Source organism: Oncorhynchus mykiss, chromosome 10, assembly GCF_057628025.1.
Source record: "Oncorhynchus mykiss isolate SJ-2025 chromosome 10, ASM5762802v1, whole genome shotgun sequence".
Taxonomy (NCBI): Eukaryota; Metazoa; Chordata; class Actinopteri; order Salmoniformes; family Salmonidae; genus Oncorhynchus; species Oncorhynchus mykiss.
The window spans coordinates 47,053,821-47,070,164 of NC_143031.1; the positions used below are offsets into that span (position 1 = coordinate 47,053,821).

At 41.4% G+C, this 16,344-nt stretch overlaps 1 protein-coding gene across 3 annotated transcripts; it reads left to right on the forward strand.

Moving 5' to 3' along the window:
• The first annotated feature begins 580 nt into the window (after positions 1–580).
• Positions 581–16,224, forward strand: LOC110534106 (rho GTPase-activating protein 31). 3 transcript variants are annotated; one of them, XM_021618778.3, is made up of 13 exons: positions 637–1,185; positions 1,306–1,405; positions 4,671–4,773; positions 5,053–5,197; positions 7,746–7,828; positions 7,934–8,041; positions 8,256–8,395; positions 8,553–8,760; positions 9,126–9,250; positions 10,943–10,999; positions 11,168–11,878; positions 12,028–12,203; positions 12,316–16,224. In XM_021618778.3, the coding sequence occupies exons 2-13, from the start codon at positions 1,306–1,308 to the stop codon at positions 14,425–14,427; spliced, it is 4,068 nt and encodes a 1,355-aa protein (XP_021474453.3). In that variant the 5' UTR covers positions 637–1,185; the 3' UTR covers positions 14,428–16,224. The 3 variants fall into 3 exon arrangements, with proteins under 3 accessions (XP_021474454.3, XP_021474453.3, XP_090043006.1); XM_090186880.1 differs by having other exon boundaries at positions 9,129–9,250; XM_021618779.3 differs by having other exon boundaries at positions 581–1,405; positions 9,129–9,250.
• Positions 16,225–16,344: the final 120 nt, after the last annotated feature.

Consider the following 16,344-nt stretch of genomic DNA (forward strand, 5'->3'; position numbering starts at 1 on the left):
CAACAGTTCTACAGATTGCCAAGAAAATATTTAAACCAAATCAAAGAAAGGCCAACTACAGCTCTACATATGTTCATTAAAGTTAGTTTTATTCACTTCAAATATTGTCTGATGTTTTCAGACCTCAAAAGTTTTAAGTTTATTCCACATCCGACGTCCATCAGTTGTGTCGATCCAGGTATATGCTTTAAAATGAAATGGAAAACCCTGAATGTCTTTCAACCAACCCAGTAGCTATGTATTTAGGCCTACTGAGTTTTAGTAAGGTTGTTTTAAAGTATTGATTCATTCTGATTCGTTAAACATTAATTTGATATGAGGAAGTGTACTTCAAACACGTGGTTGGAGCTTCAGTCTGCTTTAGAGGGAAAAGGATTAAACTGCTAAGCAGTCAGTAACAAGAACCATGTGTCCCTTTTCCCAGTTTTCCCATCTGTGCCCTTAAAGCCCTCATTTCACTCTCCCCCCACTTCCCTCTTCCTTAAGAACCAGTCTGTTTTTGTTTTCCAAACAAGGCTCTCTGTACAGGAAATTGTGTACTTTGGGAGCATTCAGGAAGGCAAAGAGCAGATTTCCTGTTAGGACCATGGCAACAAAAAAAAGTGTGGATAAAAGGGGTCAGTAATCTCTAAACCAGAGGAGAAAGAGCAGTCCGCTATTCCCCTCCCATGACTTCACTTCCCTCCCCTTCTCACAGACTTGACATTTCAAATCTCCATACCACGCCAGTGCCACAACTACCATGACCTTCGAAACATGGAAAACTGGAAGCAGAAGGATAAAGAAACAATATTCCTGCGCCTCACTGGGTACATTTCCTCATATACAGAGGAGCCAAAGAACAGGGAGATTGTGTGGACGAGAGGAAAAGAGGAGGAGAGAAAAAAGGCAGAGGGACACTGAGTAAAAAAAACGACAGGAAACCAAATAATTCTGGTGCTGTTTTCTGCAAATCCTCCTGAGATAAATCACTTCAGAGGACTGCCATTCCCAATCCACATTTTACAATTATAACTGACAAGGGCTTTTCCCATACATTTTTGTAAGATTGATTGGAAATGTATAAAGCACTAAAACTCTGACAGAAAAGTGACGTCTGCTTCATTCTTCTCTCAAGGACTTTTCAGTCTCCCACACATTTAGTGTGGTTGGTCAAGATGTGAGCGGCTGAATCCTTTTTGGGAGGTTTGTATGGTTTTTACTTCTGGGCTACATCTCACCCCTTTCCCAGGGTCTGTTGGATCAATGGTTGTGTATTTGAGGATTTGTTTGTTCTGAACTCCTGGACTACTAAACTGGATCCAGATGAAGAATAAAGGAACCAAGCAGAGGTCCAAAAAGAAAGGATGTGAGAATGCATTCGGCTGTGACTTGACAGAACATCTACACAATTCAGGACAAGACGGTAAACTTGTTTCTTTCAATGTTTATTATGTTGCTTCCCTTTCCCGCTGCTTCCCTTTTCCAGCAGATTTCAGAAAATGTCATCATGCCCCCATAATATTGACCTTGTGAATTCTGAGTTACACAGGAACGGAGCCTAATCATTGGCCCATTATTCAACATGTACTAGAGTTGTTGAGGCCATTGTCATATGTCATGTTTACAGATTTATTAGACATGTAGTATTAACCATATAAACAACACATTTTGTTTTTTAATGTTTTTTAATAAAGAACAGATTTTGTTTTTAATTTAGCTATTACAATGTTGACTGTTTGCGACAGGATGTGTCATGGTACAGTTGAATTGTCTATACATGTATGGAACACCTCTAAGGTTTTAGGAGAATTCCGAATTAGATTGAGATTTATTTAACCCCATAATTTTGGGGGAAAACAATGTTAAACCTCTTTGCCTTGGATGATTTTGTAAACTTAATGTGAAATTGGTTAGGAAAGATCCATGCTGTTTTTAACAGTTGTATAGAAGATGATGTCGTTTATTCAGGTATGTGACACAGATGTATATTGCAATATGGATATCGATGTACATATGTTTTACATTCCATTAAGTCCTTTAGGCTCCCACAGAGTTTTAAATAGGGGATTTGTGAGTTAGGGTGTGGCTCATAGTCTTTTTTTCTCAACTTCCCCTGCCCACCAAGAGGCCTGTGTCTGGATTGCTGTCTGAGGATTCTGGGTGGGCAACACTGCTCATTGGGGGGAGTGTCAGCCAACAGATCATATTTTAGACAACAATTGAGGATGGGTGTGTTTACCCAGATAGTATTTGAATGGAGGTAAAATTGTAATATGAAGTGAGGTAATGTGATGTGACTTGAAAACCTTTATTTTGAACAGATTTAACAGATGAACAGATGTAACCGATTTGATACAGTAGATCTTTGTTACACAATACACCCTTTTCTCTGCTACAGGGGAGAAGGTATAAATCACTATATGTTTAATATGATGATACTTTTTAGTTTTTATTTGTCAAATGGCATATATAATTACGAGTGGCTTATAATAATATCTGCTTTTGTTGACATGGCACTTTGAGAGATCAGCTGTTGTTGAGTTGGTATTGAGGTTGCTGAAATGTTACTAACTCTGTTTGACCCTAGACAGGGAAGAGAAAGGATGTGTGTAATTACTTCATTTACACAGACAATTTACCTACGAGGATGTTATTTGATTGAACAGTTGTCGTCTAAAATAACAGCATCTCATTCAATAAGTCTTAGATTCCTTTTGAATCCGCAAGAAGATTTTCAGGCAAGCAGGAGTTTTCCTTCGGAGAAAATACTCTAAACTCACGGTGACTCAAATCCCATTCAGACCAGCCACCATTTTGACCACAGGCATGTCACTGAGAGTGTCTGTTCAGATGTGTAGTCCCTAAGCAAGCCTCATGTGGGAGAACAGACTTTCATTCATACTGCCCAGGGGAACCTCTGGCTAGTACGTTCCAAAGCTTCAAAGATGGAATAAATTATTTTAGTTTTGCTTAGCTAATGTTCAGCTGCATACGAATAATATCAAATCAAATTGTATTAGTCAACAGGTGTAGTAGATTTTACAGTGAAATGCTTACTTACGAGCCCCTAACCAACAATGCAGTTTTAAGAAATCATCATGTCTATGTGCTTACTGATTTATTGTTCAAGTTTAGTTGTGTTGTTCATGAGATATGTTAAGAGTCTGCAAATGAGGGAAACAATTTGTAAACTGTCATTGATCTATGCCACTGTTCCACTGTAAGTTGTTGAGTAGACCGACACTATATCGCTCTGCATTCTCTGGGGACACGAGAGATTGACCTCCATGCTTGTCATTGTGCGGCTAAAAATGTGAAACGGTCCACCGTCACTGGGGCACTGGCGAGATGGTTCCTTATCCCCTTGTAAAGAGTTCTGGGAAGGGCCTCATCTAGTGTATCTGTGAAGTGGGGAATGCCTGGTTGCCAAGTGGGAAGGTCTATTTAGCTTAAATTAGTTGAGCTTTGAGTCTCAAGTGCTTTCCTTGAGGGATAGAGGAGTTTACAGGAACATTGTCCACGGGGTATTTCTCGTCTAAGGTTGTTGCATACATTGGTTTGCTGATTTCAGTCCAGAATGGAACAACTTTGGCAAAAAGAAGTGAGCTATATCATATGGTTTTTCGATTAGCGTAGTAAGGAGGGACACTAACTGCTGTAGTCTACGCCATACCGTGCCAAAGCGGAGCTATACATGTTTCATTTCCAGTTGAAATGTATTATGAAGATGTTCTTTGATTTACAAGTATTCATTGGTGTGGAAAGCAACCCTACATTCCTCTCGAATACAGCATCGTAGATAACATATTTTAAGAATAGAGACATCCCAGTAGGGAATAGAGTTTGGAAAGCGATAGAGAATTGGGTGGTAACATTTGAAAGGCTATTTCTATTAGAGGAAGTGTCACAAGTAATACCAGCTGCAAGGATTGGGTGTGTCAACCTTCCTCTGAAACAAACAAACCATTTTTAACTTCCTGTGAAATTCCACCTTCTTCACAATCAGCAACCCTATGGAATACAAAGCCAAGCTACAGCGTAAAGTGTGTTTAGTATGATTTCAAATACTAAATAAGTACTAATACAATTTATACTAATGGCAATTGGTTTCTCCCAAACTATCCTCCTCACGCTTCTCTGTCATTTTCTGCCATGGAAAAAAGGGTTGTCTCAAAGAATGAGCCAAAGATCCAGATTCTGACTCTGTTTATAGTAAATACAGCATTAAACTGACCCTGTCCAGTTCATAGAGGCTCTCTCTGTCCCTCCTCTTTCTCCCTTATGTCAGCAGTTGAAATGGAATGCCAGCATTTTCCCAACTGCTAAAACCCAAGATGCCACGTTTTTCCCATCCACTGCCCTAGACTGAAGACATGGCATTACGTTTTAAAATAATATAATGAACATTTCTGCTAAAAAAGAGAATGTCGCCTTTTGCAGAACACCAAAAGATACGTAACGTCGCATGTTATGATTTCTCGCATTAATAACAGCTTGTTCACGTACTTTCTTTACAACATCCATTAGAGTTTAATATGACCACCCTATAATATGTTGACCTTCACTCCTCAAAGTGTCTGTTGCCAGACTGAACCCTCAAAATGTTTTTATTTGGTTTGCCGCGTGTGTGTCTTTTCATGTCGAATGGATGGTTGAAATAATATTTGTTTATCGTTATTTTTTTTCAGTTCCCCAAGTTTTAAAGACGTGCGCAGAGTTCATTGAGAAACATGGCGTTGTGGATGGGATATACAGACTCTCAGGGGTCACCTCCAATATCCAGCGACTCAGGTAAGTATTTTAACCACATACTGTGCCTCCCAAAAGAATTTGGACAGGGAAGTCAACATTTCAGTTTGGGCTCTATACTATGCATGTTTGTCTAGTACGTTTAATCGATTTAGGCCATAATGAACGTACCATGCTGTACAACTTTAGTTTATTCAATATAAACCCTTAGCAGCCTACATTTCAATCTTACAAAACAACCCGCACATACTAGAGGGATTGTGGAAGCATCATTCGTCTCCAGCTGTATCGATACCCATGTGTTTGTGTGCTTACTTACAGACAGGAATTTTGCACTGAGTTGTGCCCTGACCTCACAAAGGACATGTACCTCCAGGATATCCACTGTGTGGGCTCCTTATGCAAGCTGTACTTCAGGGAGCTACCCAATCCTCTACTCACTTATGAGCTTTACAAGAAATTCACTGTGAGTACTGTTCAAAGAGGCAGTGTTTCTAGCCTGGCGGGTGGGAGCGTGGGGCCAGTAACCGAAAGGTTGCTGGATCGAATCCCCGAGCTGACAATGTAAAAATCTGTTGTTCTGCCACCGAGCAAGCAGTTAACCCACTGTTCCCTGGGCGCCGATGACGTGGATGTCAATTAAGGCAGCCCCCCCCCTCCCACCCCCCCCGCACCCTTCTGATTCAGAGGGGTCGGGTTAAATGTGGAAGACACGTTTCAGTTGAATGCATTCAGTTGTACAACTGACTAGGTTTCCCCCTTTCCTTTCTACCTATAAAAATCGAATCAAAATCAAATCAAATGTTATTGGTTGCATGCGCCGAATACAACAGGTGTAGACTTTACAGTGAAATGCTTAATTAGGAGCCCATTCCCAACAGTGCAGTGTTCAAAAGTAAGACAAATATTTGCTAAAGAAAATAGTAACACAATAACAAGAACGAGGCTATGTACAAGGAGTAGCAGTACCGAGTCAATGTGCAGTGGTACGAGGTAGTTGAGGTAATAGAGTATGTACATGTGGCTAAGGATAAAAGTGGCTAGGCAATCAGGATATACAGAGCTGTGAAAAAGTATTTGCCCCCTTCCTGATATCTTATTTTTTTTGCACATTTGTCAAACTTAAATGTTTCAGATCATCAAAGAAATGTAAATATTACACAAAGATAACCCTAGTAAACACAAAATGCAGTTAAGTGATGATTTTATTTATTAAGGGAAAAAAAGCTATCCGAACCGTCATGGCCCTATGTGGAAAAATTAATTTTCCCCTAAACCGAATAACTGGTTGTAACACCCTCAGCAGCAACAACTGCAATCAAGTGTTTGCGATAACTGGCAATGAGTCTTTCACATCGCTGTGGAGGAATTTTGGCCCACTCTTGCTTTGCAGAAATGTTTTAATTCAGTCACATTGGAGGGTTTTCGAGCATGAACCGCCTTTTTAAGGTCACGCCATAGCATCTCAATCGGATTCAAGTCCGGACTTTGACTAGGACACTCCAAAACCTTAATAAAAAAAAAAGACATTCAGAGGTGGACTTGCTGGTGTGTTTTGGATCATTGTCCTGCTGCAGAACCCAAGTGCGCTTCAGCTTGAGGTCACAAACTGATGGCCAGACATTCTCCTTCAGGATTATTTTGTAGAGAGCAGAATTCATGGTTCCATCAATCACAGCAAGTCGTCCAGGTCCTGAAGCAGCAAAGCAGCCCCAGACCATCACACTACCGCCACCATATTTGATTGTTGGTATGATGTTCTTTTTCTGAAATGCTGTGTTACTTTTACGCCAGATGTAACAGGACGCACACCTTCCAAAAAGTTCAACTTTTGTCTCGTCAGTCCACAGAATATTTTCCCCAAAGTCTTGGGGATCATCAAGATGTTTTTTTGCCAAAAGGGAGACGTGCTTTTATGTTATTTTTGGTCAGAAGTGGTATTCGCCTTGGAACTCTTCCATGGATTCCATTTTTCCCAGTCTCTTTCTTATGGTTGAGTCATGAACACTGACCTTAACTTGAGGCAAGTCCGGCCTGCAGTTCTTTAGATGTTGTTGTGGGTTCTTTTGTGACCTCTTGGATGAGTCGTCGCTGCACTCTTGGGGTAATTTTGGTAGGCCGGCCACTCCTGGGAAGGTTCACCACTGTTCCAAATTTTCTCAATTTGTGGATAATGGCTCTCACCGTGGTTCGCTGGAGTCCCAAAGCTTTAGAAATGGCTTTGTAACCCTTTCCAGACTGATAGATGTCAATTACTTTGTTTGTCATCTGTTCCTGAATTTCTTTGGATCGCGGCATGATGTCTTGCTTTTTGAGATCTTTTGGCCTACTTCACTTTGTCAGACAGGTTCAACTTAAGTGATTTCTTGATTCAACAGGTCTGGGTGTGGCTAGTGAAATTGAACTCAGTTTTCAAAAAATGTGATTAACCACAGTAAATTCATTATTTATTAAGGGGTGGGGGGGCAATTACTTTGTCACATAGGGCAATGAAGGTTTGGATAGCTTTTGTTCCCTTAATAAATACAATGATCCCTTAACTGCATTTTGTGTTTACTTGGGTTATCTTTGTGTAATATTTACATTTGTTTGATGATTTGAGTCGTTATAAGTGTGACAATGTGCAAAAAAATAAGAAATGAGGAAGTGGGCAAATACTTTTTCACAGCATTGTATAATGAACAGAGTAGCCATAGCGTATGTGAACATGTGTGAGTGTGTGTGTGGCGTCAGTATGCATGTGTGTGTGTTTTGTGTGTGAGCATATGTAGTGTGCGTATCTGTGTGTGTTGGAGTGTCAGTGTAGTATGTGTGAGTGTGTGGGTAGAGTCTAGTGAGTGTGCATAGAGCCAGTGCAAGGGATTCAGTACAATACATCAGTAATGTGTCCACTTTTGGTCACAAGAATCCCTGTTTGATTTACATGAGAGATTAGTCATTTAATACTGTGGCATAATCAAAGAGAGAATGATGTGCAACACGGATAATACTTGTCTTCGTCTTTTACTGTTTAGGAAGCCGTCTCAGTCCAGGAGGATCATGAACGATTACAGCATATTCAGGATGTCATTAAAGAGCTACCACTCCCCCACTTCAGGTAAAACTCACTTCAGATGTTTGTTTCCCTTGTAAAGGACCTTTCCATTCCAACATTTATATGTGGTTTATAAGCTAAAAGAAAGTGTGTGTCCTCTCTCTTCAGGACTCTGGAATATCTTACCAAGCATTTGGCCCACCTGGCCACCTTAAGCCCCCAGACTAACATGCACAGCCGCAACCTGGCCTTGGTGTGGGCTCCAAATCTGTTGCGGTGAGCTCTACACATATTGTACACAAACCAATATCACCTTATCCAAGAACATACTAAAACAGTTCTGCAATAACTACCTTTGGTTTGAGTTATACCCTATCGGATGCATTATTCCATATGGTAACTCTCAATGAGCAACGGTAAAAAAAAAAAAAACTCCTTGGTTGTGAATGAAAGCATTTCTACTTTTCTCTCTTGGCTTTGTGTTTTGTAGCTCTAAAGATATTGAAGTTGCATCCTGCAATGGGGACATGGCTTTCCTGGAGGTGAGGGTACAGCAGTCCGTGGTTGAGTTCATTTTAAATCACACTGAGCAGATCTTCAACCATGCAGCTGCACCAATAAAACCTAAAGGTATGCATGTCACAATGTTTGATCGTGTCCAATGTGTGCATTTAGACATTTCATGAATGTTGCCCTCTTGCTTGTGTCATTTATATGGCCATTGGACAATGGATTGTATTTATTGTCATGCCAACAGTAAAAAAAGCTACACAATGGTGTATTACAGGACCCGGTTTGATCTGTGGGGAGAAGTATGCCACTTTGCCTATCAGTGGCCAGGGTGGTCCAATGAAGCTGATGAGCCTGGAGGAGGCCCAGGCCCGCTCCCTGAGCCCTAACCACCCAGCACGGAAAGAACGACAACGGGAGAACAGTCTGCCAGATACCAGCACTGCCACGCTGTACCATACCGTCATAGACATATCGGATAGCAAGTGAGATGGATGAGGATTCAGCCGACTGATTTATTTAGTATACTCAACAAACATGCTTAATACACAAATCCTCTGGGCAGGCAGGCACCTGGATACATTTGGCAGTGAAAACATAAATAAATAAAAATAACCTGAATAAACATAATGTAGTATACAATAACTCATACACTGTACCGTGTATGCAGTGCAGTGCCTGGCAAATCAGTCTAGGTTGATCGTATGGTTTTAGCTACTGCACCCTTATTGTTACTGTATTGTTTTGCTGTACATACTGCTTTTACTCTTCAATAAACACACTGACTATCAACAAATACAAAAACAAAAACAGGCCATATTGTTCACAAATGTTTCTCCTTTTCTGTCAGAAGAAAGCTTTCTGGGAAATCCAAAACGTGGAAGTCCATCTTCAACTTGGGCAAGTCTGTGACAGACTCTAAGGGGAAACTGAGCCGGAATGGGAGTGTGTTCTTGAGAGCACAGAACATCACAGGTAAAAGCACTTGAACATTTTTACTGCAGTAGGCTAAATCAGGGTCAGGGTGATTCTTGGTGGTCTTGAACAAGTCTACTTGGCTGACATCGGGAAAAGAGGGTGTGCTATCAGTTGATCATTGTTGATTGATGTAAATCTGCTTGTTAGCTAGCTCCATATTAAATGGTTTACTGATTTAGTTTTAACTTCAATGCTCTTAAATAATAACTTCATCATTTAATATTCAGAATATTTTAACCCATGATATACAGTTCAGGCTGGCTAGTGGCTTGTGTGGATATTTTAGTATATGGTGGTTAGCAAGAGTCCAAACTACCTGTGTTGCTGCTGCCCTGACACACACGTGTAACTCCCGACTGAGGAAGGGATGGAGTTGGGTCGGAGGGTCGTAGATGCAGCCTCTCTTCTCTACTGTGTCTTTCTGATGCGCATAGGCTATCAGCCAACCAGACCGAATGCTGATGAGGATGTAAATCAAGTGTTACGCTGTGGCAGGACTGTTGACGGCTCATAATAATGGCTGTAACGTAACAAAATGTGGAAAAGGTCAAGAGGTCGGAATACTTTCCGAAGGCACTGCATCACTAGATTTGATTTACTACAAGATTAAGGGTATACTGTTCAACTTGCATAAGGTCTGGGTGCCTTATATGGAATACTGGACGACAAAAGGAGTCTATATTGAAAACATGCCCATGTCAGGGGAGATACCCATTTAGGAAATCCCTAGTTGCTGGGCTGCTCACTCCTGGCCCTGGGGGTCTGCTGTACTGTTGGTCGTCACTGTTGGTTGCCTTGGCCTAACATACCTGAAACCAATAATGAATGTTTCAGTAAGATCCTAAAGCTGAGTGGGGTGTGTTGGGTTGTGGCGCTGTAGGGCCGTGGATCCCTAGGTGCAGGACAGGGTGACTCCGTCATGTTGTGTGTAAGTAGAAATAGCCTTACATTACTTTTAGGCCTATGATATTAATTTTATGGAGGGTGTACTTTTTCTCTGTGTTAATGTGTAGGTGTATGTGTGTTTGTATCCAACTTTTGTTTTCCCTTGAGACATAAAAAAATGATGGGAAAGAAGCTGTGTTGGGGAGAGAGTTAAGTTATTGACTAGACTTGTGGGGGGTCTGGTGTGCAGGCGGCTTGGGGCAACTGGGCGGTCTGGCTGAAATTTGATAGAGGATGTCTTCATAAAGACAATCAAAGGTATTTGTGCTTTATTTGTAAGAGTTGTTCATTTGTTAGGCTGTTGGTTAAAGGAGCAACACAATATTGATTATTGAATTATCATTGATCTAGTTCAGTCTTATCAATCACTTAAACATATTTAATAAGGATCTTTTACTTAGCTTGATGACTGTGGGCATTTTTGCTTACTTTTTGTTGTTCTAAATAGATGGCTAGAAGGTCCATGGGTCATGTTATATTTAGTAGAAATGCAGGAAATGAGCTTCAGATGCCCAAAATAATGGGAGGACCCCCAGATCGTCCGTGGGGTGGGGTATGCAAAATGGGTCAACTTTGAGCACCTCTATCTCCTAAATGCTTTGGCATTCAGGTCCAAAAAGTTACTCTCTGACCACTTCCATGGGCAGACATGTATGGAAAGTTTTGTTTCAATCAAAAGGGATGCTGTCAAAAATGTATTGAATTCAAATGGATTTACCCCATGACTGCATTCTTGATTCACAGAAAAGGCAGCTATCCGACCAGCTAGAAGCATGGACTCTTTGTGCTCTCTGCCAACAGGTGGGGCTGAATGCACTACATTGCATACAAAAGACTTTTGTCATAGTGAAATCTACTCACAGCAGTTCTCTCCAATAAACAAATCCTCATTGTAGCATTTGCTTTGTAAATAAGGCTGAGAAGATGTATATCTAACAATTTGTTTCACATTTGATTTCCAACACACAGATGATGACAAGCCAGGAAATTTCAACTCAGCAGGCGACGCCAACGGTTTCTTTGCACCAGGCATAAAATCCAGAACACTTGGATCTGACTCGCTCTATGACCTCAGTGAACACCAGAGGTGGGAGTTTGAGATTAAGAAATCGAGCGAGGCTACAGGTGGCAGCAGCCCTAACATGAAGAGAAGGGGCTCTCCAAGTGTTTCACCACCCCAAAAGAAGTCTCTACCTGAACAACTGAAGGTTTTCAAAGGCGATGACCTCAGCAGCTGCCAGCCCACCTCTCCTAAAAACAGGAGGATGCTGTATTCTGGCTCCACCCACAGCAGCACATCCAGGCCCTCGTTCCCAGGAAGCCTCTTCCCTGAGTCCTCCCCTAGGCATCAGCGCAAGGCTCTCAACATATCAGAGCCCTTTGCTGTGTCCGTGCCCCTGAGGGTGTCTGCAGTCATCAGCTCCAACAGCACCCCCTGCAGGGCAACAGGGAAAGAGAGGCCTGCTGCAGCTGCCCTGAAACCCAGCAGAGAGACCTCCCAGTCAGAGCAGAGTGATAGCAGCGGCAGCTCAAGTTTCAGAGAGCACCCCCTTGTAGAGAGCAGTGTGGGGAGTGAGAGCAGTATTTACAGTAACAGCAGCTCAACCCCTCTGGAAAAGGAGGCGAGACCAGCAGAGGAGAGGAGCAGAGAGGAGGCAGCTTCCAAAAGTGTGCCAGAAGGTAGGACATTTTCACCTGGTAACATAGAAAAAGTGTGTGTGTGTGTGCGTGCGTGCGTGCGTGCGTACACTCAGATTGAAAACCTTCCTCATTATCCATGGTAACCGCGTCTATTAATAAAATAATGACACATCTATTTATGTTATTAGTTTCAGGAAGTGAAGGAGAGGTGAAAGAGGTTCAAGGGAAGGTGGAAGTATCTGACCTGAGACAGTCTTCCACTCCCAACACAAGAGAGGAAGATAAAGAGAAACAGCAATCTCCTGGGAATCAACTGGACAGCCCGCCAGCACCGCAGCTTGAGACAAAAGAACTGACACAACTGGTATGTTTAATCTCCAGTTTAGCTCTGTGCTTCATCACATACAACATACAAAGGATTTTACAATGACAATGGCTGTCGCTTTATTAGGGCGTTTGTGATTTATGTCTTGCAGGATATGGGATCTCTACCTATCAAGGAAGAACTGTGGTGTGAGCTCCATCTTGAGCTGAAAATCACTGAGCCTGAGCTTGACATTATGGAAGAGGAGTTTATGCCTGTCGTTTGTTCCACCAAGAACACTCGCGAGGATGTTAAGGCAAAAAGAAGAACCAGTCTTCCAACTCACTCATCATTATACAAGGGACAGCCTTTGACGCCCACCAGGCCTGCATTGACTGATCAAAGTGCTTCTACAGTAGCACATTCAGCAAGAAAGAACTCCTCAGACACACTATTTCCGTTGGACAAAACATTACATTTCATGGTTGGCACAGATATGAAAAATACACCTCTACATGCTGCTGATTCAACAGATAAAACAAAAAACAAACCCCACATTTCCCCAAAATCTAAGCACCCAGAAACAGATAAACCCATCAGCATCAAGCCACGACTTGTGGTTCCTCACCTCGCAGAGCCAAGTTTACATTCTACTCAACAAAGCCAGGTCATAAACCATTTGCAGCCAGGGGATGACATAACATACATAGGCATGTCTGTAGTAGAGAAAGGAAAAGAGCCATCATGGAAAAGTAAAAACCAAGATTGGGTCAAAGGGCTTTTCCATGATGATGGAAAGAATGCTTTGTCAGTAGTCATGGGAGGCATTGAGAGGCTTTCAATATGTTTGGAGGAAAGGCCCCACACCATGGGGCTAGCACACCAAAATGATGAGGATGGATGTGGAGGACACTCCGAATTGGAGGACTTGGAGGAGGAACCTTGGGAGGAGGTCTTCAGCTCCACCAAACAGTGGGTAACCAGTCCTCTTCATTCACCCACATTTAAGGATTTGTTTGGAAAACTAGATGTGTCATCGTCTTGTTCTACGGAAGAAGGTTTGAGCTCCAAAGATCTAAATGTTCCTCCTCAATCTAGAGAAGACAAACCAACAAATGGATCATGTGCCGTGAGGAGCATAGAAGTGTTCCCAGGAAATAGCTCTCTAGCATGCAGCCGCAAAACAGAGACTAAAATCACACATCCACTTCCGTTACCCGCCAAAACCACCATGGTCGGTGATGAAGCAACGAGACCACACAGAGAGAACAGCTGCATAGCCAAGCAGAAAAACACCACCTCCTCCCAGAGATTCCACAGACAGACGTCTTATGAAGCATGTTATTCAGAAAAAACTGTGCAGGACAGTTTTTCCAAACACAGACCCTATTCACTCAATTTGGATTTAGGACTTCGATGCATCAGAGACATTTCCAATCAGCAAAACCTGGAGTCAGCTGAGTTGTCCTCCATTCAGAGAGGGGCAGTGACCCCGTCTGGGACCAAATCCAACGGCCTGTCCCAGGAACTGGAGCTGTTCCTGAGCGATCGTCAGGCCCCTGTGCGCCGGAACTCCGCCCCCGTCAGTGTGTCGTCTGTCAGGACGGCCTTCATGATAAAGACTTGCCAGGCCAAAGCCGTGCCTGTCATCCCCCCAAAGGTGCAGTACAGCCACATACCTCATCCCACGAACAATGATGCAGGAAATGAAGCAGAGAAAGAACTCACAAAAACCAGGGGAGAGAAACTAGATACTGTACCTCTTCTTCCATCTATCAGGGATCTAAAGGAGGAGTTGGAGAATAAGGAGCCAGCCCCCAAATCCCAAATAAGGCAGTCTATATCTACAGAGACTAATAAAACCACACCTGTTTCAGACCCACCGGTGCTGAGGAGGAAACGCTCCTCCAATGCAGAGGCCTTTGCTGACTGTCCAAGACCTGAACGGTCTACTGTTCTACAAAGACCGTCCTTTAGGAACCGCCAGAGACCACAGAGCCTCATCTTGTTCAGTCCACCCTTCCCCATCATGGATTACCCACCGCTAGGGGATGATGGTAAGCTCCTCCTCTCGGCCATCAGAAGTCCAACTGAAACATCAGCACTCGATGTCTTTTCTAAAGAGATGGATGAGAATCTCAGGACCCCAGAGGGGGTGACCCTGCGGAACAAAATGACAATACCCAAGAGTGGACAGAGGCTGGAGACCTCAACCAGCTGCTTTTATCAGCCACAGAGGAGGTCCATGATATTTGACAACAGGAGCCACAGGCAGATTGAATGAGACACTGGACAGTAACCAGTTTCCTAACACTACTCTGTTTATCCTTCTGCTCATCCTCCCTTTTCTTGGACTTATGTAAAAGATTGGAGCAATATTGGGCCTATAATTCTACCTTTGGGAAATGAACCATTTATTTGTTTCCAATGCTCCTACAACCACCCCTCTGTCCTGCAATAAAATAAGTATTCTCGACTAATGGTGAAGATTTTAGTCCAAATCATATGCAGTAATGATCAATTAATATTCAAATTATATTTTTTAAATTCAAATGTTAGACATGTTTGTAATATGCATATGAAGGATAGACAGCCAAAGAAAGGAGAATGTTACATCGACCCATATTGCCATTGGTATTTGAGAAAATGTCTTTTACTAGTTTGCATGTCATCATTTGTAATCACAAGACTGCCTTTTTGCCAAAGAGAGTTGTACCTTCAGTGATCGCTGCTTTGTTTTTATTTCTACCTTTTTTCTTACATATTTTGTGAACTGATGAATGACTCCATACAGTATGGACCCACTGACGCCCAGCTATTGTCGCTGTGATCAGCTTTTATCCTGACATAGTATCAGGACAGTGTTTTTCCAACATTCTAAGTAATGAGAACAGGAGAAAGCAGCTACTTTAGTTGTAATTGTATTATAGACACTAAATGGTATTTATTTATCCAATTATCAATCTATAGATAGTCATTAACACACTTGACCAATTCTTTGTTGTTGTTGTTTTTATTTGGCTTCAATTCTAGTAGCCAGACATTACTTCACCAATTCTATATTGTGTAATGTTACCAATAGTTATACTGGTATGTGTTACCAGTGCTACCAGTGATTTATCAGAACTGACATAGTTGGTGTTCTCTTAATTGGACTGTAAAGTAATGTTTTGGTAAAGTTTTAGGATGAGGAGGACAGATGACAAAAGTACCTAATGTAAAAGTGTCTGTTGTGATGAAAACAGGCTTTGAAGAGAAATGTTTGCGTTTTAAAGAAAATGATAGTGAGAGAAACGGATGTGCTGACACTTGTATTTGTGTATGATACAAGTGCAGATTGTAAAAGAGAGGACTCAAACACTATTCTCTAAATGTTTGCAAAGAGTTAAAACGAATATCAGAACAGGGATGCTGGTTGTTTGCAGCTGTATTGACATAATACTACATTTGTGACCTGTACAATTCTGTATGGGCCAAAATTGTATGTAATGTGTATAGCCACGGAAAGATATGAAAATTAAAAATACACGTATAGGCCTAACATATTTAGGCCTAACATATTTTCTAGGGATTTGTTCATAGAATGATTTGTCGTAATGATTTATTTGGGGAAAAAAGCATGAACTGGCGTACAAACCAGATAAAATTATTTAGTTTAGAGGTGCTGACTAACTGCAAATAATCGGTAAACTATGAAAATAAAGAGAGTCGCACACTGTATATATATATATATATATATATATAAACTCCCAGTAATTTATTGGGTGAAACACCAATGTTTCGGCATCACTGTGACTTCTTTATTTTTATATGTTACAGTTTGTAATGATTTATTTTGACAACATAGTCAAAAGTTTGGACACACCTACTCATTCAAAGGTTTTTCTTTATTTTACTATTTTCTACATTGTAGAATAATAGTGAAAACATCAAAAATATAAAATAACACATATGGAATCATGTAGTAATAAAAAAAAGTGTTAAACAAATCAAAATCATTTTTTTGTATTTATTGGTTCTCTTAATTTTGATAACAGAGATGAAAATGTATTGAATTAAAGGTTATTTGTTGAACAAAAAAGGTAAATATTTGTATTACTTCTTCACTGGTAGCTCTGCACTGAAGTTTATTGGAAGCATTCTTTGTCATCCTCAAATCCGACTGAGTGTAGTGGAAAATTACTCCCAATATCACAAAGAA

What these genes read in the sequence shown, in the direction of transcription:
- LOC110534106 (XM_021618778.3), top strand. Translation starts at nt 1,306, where the DNA reads ATGAAGAATAAAGGAACCAAGCAGAGGTCCAAAAAGAAAGGATGTGAG. An exon ending in GAGAGCACAGAACATCACAG is followed by an intron (nt 9,251 to 10,942) that starts GTAAAAGCACTT and finishes CTTGATTCACAG; the next exon opens with AAAAGGCAGCTATCCGACCA. An exon ending in TTCCAAAAGTGTGCCAGAAG is followed by an intron (nt 11,879 to 12,027) that starts GTAGGACATTTT and finishes TTATGTTATTAG; the next exon opens with TTTCAGGAAGTGAAGGAGAG.